Below are 6343 nucleotides of genomic sequence, written 5' to 3'. Positions count from 1 at the left end.
TGTGCCACGATGCCTGCCTAATTTTTTGTATTTTTAGTAGAGACGGGTTTCACTGTGTTAGCCAGCATGGTCTTGATCTCCTGACCTTGTAATCCACCCGCCTCAAACTCCTAAAGTGCTGGGATTACAGGCGTGAGCCACTGCACCTGGCCCTATTTAATTTAATTTTATTTTATTTTATTTATTTATTTTATTTTGAGAGAAAGTCTCGTTCTGTTGGCCAAGCTGGAGTGCAGTGGCGCAATCTGGGCTCACTGCAACCTCCTCCTCCCAGGTTCAAGCAATTCTCTTGCCTCAGCCTCCTGAGGAGCAGGGATTACATGCACCCACCACCACCCCCAGCTAATTTTTGTATTTTTAGTAGAGACAGGGTTTCACCATGTTGGTCAAGCTGGTCTCGAACTCCTGACCTCAGGTGATCTGCCCGCCTTGTCCTCCCACAGTGTCAAGCACTTTACATCAAACAAATTAATATATCTGATCAGAAATCAAAGAAAAATCAGGGCATTAGGTATGTCATTCACACTTGGGTGTTGTTCCCTTTGAAAGTGAGGAACCCCATTAACCTCAACAGCTCAAGCAGTTGTCCAAGTATATAGTGTATGTTTGGGGGCGTGTGAAAGCGCTTTCGACGGTATCATTCATTAAAGGCTCCTTATCCAGCACGGCTGCATCTGTTCATTTCCATGGATTAGGATTTCCCCAAGTTGCCTTCTGTTTTGTCAGCCTCATCTTTCAAGATGCTTACAAAAGGAAGGAAGCCTCATGCAGATTTTATTTGCTTGCCTGATTATGCTTTTCATGGTATTGTTCTTGTTAGAAAAAACAATCTGATGATTTTCCTTCAGAATTTCATCACTTGGCCTATAAACATAGCTGGCTAACTCCTATATATTAGTTTTGTTTTTTATGTTTTTGAGTCAGGGTCTCATTCTGTTGCCCAGGCTGGAGTACAGTGGCAAGCAGCTGGAGCTATAGGCATGTGCCACCACCCCTGACCAATTAAAAACAAATGTTTTGTAGAGGTGGGATCTTGCTGTGTTGCCCAGGCTGGTCACAAACTCCTGGCCACAAACAGTCCTCCCACCTCGGCCTCCCAAAGTGCTAGGTTTACAGGCGTGAGCCATCACACCCAGCCTGTTACCATTTTATGCACTGCTGGTCAGGGTTCTCTCCAAGCTAGGAATCAACTTTTAGGCTTGTTTACATTTCCATAGTTAAGAAAAATAACTCTGGGAAACATCATCAATCACCATTGTCTTTTTCTGTGCAAGCTGCAATTCTATCAATGCCTAGTAAACCCACTCTACATTTTTTACAGGAAGCCCCTCCTTCACAGGACATCCTAGTGTTCCTCACTGGGCAGGAGGAGATCGAAGCCATGAGCAAGACCTGCCGAGACATTGCAAAGCACCTCCCAGACGGCTGCCCTGCAATGCTGGTCCTTCCGCTGTACGCCTCCCTGCCCTATGCGCAGCAGCTGCGAGTCTTCCAAGGGGCCCCAAAGGTGAGTGCACCACCTCTTCTCTCCAGCCCTATTCTGGGCACCCAGACGGATCCACCAGTGAGGTCTGTGTACCTATTACCAGGCTCCAGATAAGGTGTATGGGATGGGCTACCCAGGTACCAGATGAGCGCATTGAGGAGGCGCAGGAGTACAATGCACGGTGACACATACGGCGCTCCTGTGATGGGAGCAGGGAGACAGTTGTTGGGATGAGGGAGAGTATAAACCAAAGCTGCAAGGTGAATGAGGGCCCGCATAAATTGCATTTGTCCATGGTGGCATTTATTGTGTGCCTTTGCCGTGCCAGGCACTGTGCTAGCATTGATACCCACTGTCTCATCCTCATGGGAACCGGCAAGGCCGGTGATGAGCCCATGGGGATCGCGAGGCCCCAAGAGGGGAAGTCACACTTGCTCAAGGAGCGCAGAGTAAGTCACTGGCGGGGCCACGATTCCAACCCACATCTACTTGCTTCTGATTCCTGTGCTTGTTCCGCTACATCTCATTGCCTCAAATTGACCTTTAAGACTGCAGCGTCCCTTCCCCCGCCTAGTTGAATGACCAACCATTCATACTAATGACTGCCATTAATAATGGAGTCATCTTTTCGTGGTCCTGAGTGACTTGTGGAAATCAATGGTGAGAATATGTTTGAAGACTTCTGCATCACCCGTGTGTCAATGCGGCTTTTTGGTTTTCTTCCTCCTTTTAGGGCTATCGCAAAGTGATCATTTCAACCAACATCGCTGAAACCTCCATAACCATTACAGGAATAAAATATGTAGTTGACACGGGCATGGTTAAAGCAAAGAAGTATAACCCTGGTGAGAATTTGTAGTTCATGAATGTCTCTCCTGTGTCTAGTGAGCAGCCGCTGAAACTGTATTCCCGCAGTTTTCCCCTGAGTGTTTCATGTTTGTAACTAACACATTCGGGTGGCAGGCGCCATGAGTGAGATATCTACACTCCAGGTCCACAAAGGAGTCCTGAGGCGGGTACGTGAGACAGGAAGTAGAGGAAGGAAGGAAGAGCCCAGGTTGAGCAAACTTGGGCACACAGGGTCTGGGACCTGAGCAGAGGGTCTAGTACCCCATCAGAAGTCGGCTGTAAGGCCAGGAACAGCTGGGTGTGAATCAAAGGCTGTCATCAGAAACTATATATATATATATATATATATGGCTGGTTTGAGCTCCCAGGTTTCCTAGGAAGGAACCAGATCCCCTGGCTGGGCTGAGGCATGGAAGGAGCACTGGCTTCTCCTAAGAAAGTGCAGTGGGAAGCTAACTTAAGGTCATCTTGACTCATGTCTGTTTGATACTTCGTTTTATTCCACAGAGGATTGGAGGCCACTGAAATTATTGCTCCCAATTATTGAGCTGAAATGCTCTAGCAAACATTTGAGGGTCCTGACTTCCACAGGTGTATCTTTTTGAGATGATGTAGGTGAAAGAACTTGGGTCTCCAGTGCCTGGCTAAGAATACACCTTTATCAAGAAAATGAACCTCATTTACTGCTAGAAAACAGACATCACATTATTTCTGTCTTACAACAGAACTGGGAGGGAGGATAAAGCACTCAAGTGATTTGAGGCATTGAATTTCGGAGTCATTGATTGATAGTGTGACCACCATCTTTGTTTGCTGAAACTGTCCCAGTTGTAGCACCCGAAATCCCACATCCCAGGAAACCCTCTGTCCCAAGCAAACGGGAGGGGTTGGCCGTCCTACCGTCTAGGGCAAGACCTCGGAAACTCTTCTGGCCCCTTGCTGCATGCGTGAGTGTTTTCTGACGTTTTCGTGACAGATTTCACACTGGGCTTATTGCAAAGCCTTGTTTCACTAGGGCCAAACCGCTGCGGAGCATCCTGGTTTTGCGCTGTCCATTGTGCTAGCCTTGAGGTTTTCTGGACCCCTGTGTTGCTGAAAGAACCACTGGTGTGCTTCTTTTTATCAACACTGTAGAAAGAGTTTGTTCATGTGATGAAGCACTAATGGGGCTCACTCTCCGTCCAGACAGTGGTCTTGAGGTGTTAGCAGTGCAGCGGGTATCGAAGACACAGGCTTGGCAGCGCACAGGGAGGGCTGGCAGAGAGGACAGTGGCATCTGTTACCGGCTCTACACGGAGGAGGAGTTTGAGAAGTTTGATAAGATGACCGTGCCAGAGATCCAGAGGTAGGCACCTGCACTGCTGCCGTTTGTCCCTACATCTCTCCTGCTTGCCCAGAGCTGCAGTTTTTACTCACACTCCTCCGTGAGTGGTTCTGACTCACTGGCAGAGGGATCAGGTAATGACCCTGGTCTCAACGCTCTTCGCAGGTGTAACCTGGCCAGTGTGATGCTTCAGCTTCTGGCAATGAAAGTCCCAAATGTGCTCACCTTTGACTTCATGTCCAAGCCATCTCCAGGTGAGTGAAATCCACAGTTTTGCAGAAGGTGGGTGAGGAGACAAACAACAACAAATGGACACTTCCAAAAAAATAAAGTATTTTGGTCATCTCCTTTATTTAATTTTGTGGATAACAATATTAGTTATTAGAGAAACATCTCAAAATCATGAAATGATAGATAAATTGATTGACTTTTAAAGAGACAGAGTCTCACTGTGTGGCCCAGGTAGAAGGGCAGTGGCTACCCACAGGCTCCATCACAGCCTCCAACTCCTGGGCTCCAGTGATCCTCCCATCTCAGCCTTCCAAGTAGCTGGGACCACAGGCATGTGCCAGTGCTCCTAGCTATGAAATGATAGATTCTGTACTGTCAGCACCATCAATAAGGTTCCTTGACCTCTGGAACCAGTGAAGGTCATCATGTGAGTCCTTGGGATACTACAGAACTGTAATGAAATTGTGCTTTTTTCAGGGACTGCAAAGATCACATTTCTGTGCCTTTAACTGGAATTTGATCAGTCTCCTGTTCATTGGTAATTTCTCTACAGTGGAAGAACATAATTGGAAATCTTTATGATAGTAGCTTCGGCACCTGGCCTCTCATCAATACACCATTTTCCTTTTCTTCCCCCCGTCCCTTTTCTTAAGTAATGCAATTGGTTTAAAAAAAAGAAAGAAAACACAAAGTAAGCAATTGATGGGTGTACAAGGGTCCTGCCCTAATCCTCAGGTTCATGGTTTTCTTCCCCTAGAACCACCACTGGAAGTATTTTCTAGTAGACTTCTAGAGCAAATGTATGCATATGTGAGTATATGTAGTGTGTTTAATTTTATGTGTGTATGTATGTATTTATTTATTTATTTGGTTATTTTTGAGACAGGGTCTTTCTCAGGTTGTCCAGGATGGAGTGCAGTGGCACATTCTCAGCTCACTGCAGCCTCAACCTCCTGGGCTCAGGTGATTCTCCCACATCAGCTTCCCGAGCAGCTGGGAGTACAGGTGTTAAGCCACCAAGCCCCCGCTGTAGTATGTTTTTGTTTTTGTTTTCGTTTTGAGACAGGATCTCACTCTGTTGCCCAGGCTGGAGTGCAGTAGTGCGACCCCAGCTCACTGCAACCTCTGCCTGCCAGGTTCAAGTGATTCTCCTACCTCAGCCTCCCAAGTAGCTGGGACTACAGGTGTGCCCCACCACACCCGGCTAAGTTTTGTATTTTTTAGTATAGATGGAGTTTCACTATGTTGGCCGGGCTGGTCTCGAACTCCTGACCTTGTGATCCACCCGCCTCGGTCTCCCAAAGTGCTGGGATTATAGGCGTGAGCTACCGCGCCCAGCCTGTAGTATGTTTTAAACCATAAACAGCAACAAACATTGAGCATTGTTCTGTGCTTGATTTTTTTCCTTCATTGCTAAATCCTTACAAACAAATGAAGATACATAAGGTATAAGGAATGATTAAAATCCAACACCTGTGTACCCAGTTGAAGCCCTCAGGGCACCCCCGCCACCCGCTTGCCCTTGCCTCCTTCCACTCCTTTGGGGTAACCACTCCCACATTTTGTTTGTAATTGCCTTGCTTTTCTTTATTGTTCTACTATATGCGTCTGTATCCCTAAACCACCTGTTTGTTCTTTGTTTATGTTTGTTATTCTTGAGTAAGCTGTTTTCATTCAGCTTGTTCTGTATAGTTTATTTGTGTTGATGCTTTTTCACATTAAGTGCTATTCTATTCTGTGAATAAACCAAAATGCATTTATCCATCCTTCAATTGGTAAATATTGCTTGAAAAAAAGCAATGAGAAGGCCGGGCGCGGTGGCTCTTGCCTATAATCCCAGCACTTTGGGAGGCTGAAGCGGGCGGATCACAAGGTCAGGAGATTGAGACCATCCTGGCTAACACGGTGAAACCCCATCTCTACTAAAAATACACAAAATTAGCCGGGCGTGGTGGCGGGCGCCTGTAGTCCCAGCTACTCGGGAGGCTGAGGCAGGAGAATGGTGTGAACCTGGGAGGCAGAGCTTGCAGCGAGCAGAGATCGCGCCACTGCACTCCAGCCTGGGTGACAGAGCGAGACTCCACCTCAAAAAAAAAAAAAAAAGCAATGAGAAACACACTGCTTTCTTTCATTTAATATATTTTACAGATCACTCCTTATTGGAATGTATATATTTACTGCATCCTTAGAAATGCTTTTTTATTCTTTAATAGGTAATGTATTTACATGGTTCAAAGTTTAAAAAATATAAAATAGTAAATAGTGATAATGTCCTTCTCACCCCTCCTTGTCTCCCAGCCTCCCCAGCTGGCCCCTGAGACAACTGCTATTTCCACTGTTATGTATTTGTTTCTGGCAATATGGTCTCTGTGCGATGTATATCTGCAGGTGCAATTTGTAAGTGTAGCATTGCTGGGTCAAAGGTTACACTTTTGATGTGTGTATTCAAAATC

The 6343-nt window shown here is 46.2% G+C and overlaps 1 protein-coding gene across 2 annotated transcripts in view; it reads left to right on the top strand.

The window, feature by feature from the left end:
• The window catches only part of DHX33 (DEAH (Asp-Glu-Ala-His) box polypeptide 33), a 34485-nt gene that overhangs the window by 17481 nt on the left and 10661 nt on the right, over positions 1-6343 (top strand). For both annotated transcript variants that reach the window (XM_011958412.1, XM_011958411.1), the window contains 4 exons: positions 1322-1507; positions 2220-2331; positions 3521-3680; positions 3825-3913. In XM_011958412.1, coding sequence (XP_011813802.1) covers positions 1322-1507; positions 2220-2331; positions 3521-3680; positions 3825-3913 — 547 coding nt within the window. The remainder of the gene's footprint in view (positions 1-1321; positions 1508-2219; positions 2332-3520; positions 3681-3824; positions 3914-6343) is intronic.

Source organism: Colobus angolensis, unplaced genomic scaffold (genome assembly GCF_000951035.1).
Source record: "Colobus angolensis palliatus isolate OR3802 unplaced genomic scaffold, Cang.pa_1.0 Scaffold47, whole genome shotgun sequence".
In the NCBI taxonomy this organism is placed as follows: Eukaryota; Metazoa; Chordata; class Mammalia; order Primates; family Cercopithecidae; genus Colobus; species Colobus angolensis.
Note: the sequence above shows the minus strand (reverse complement) of the source record. Positions and strands in the feature narration are given on the sequence as shown.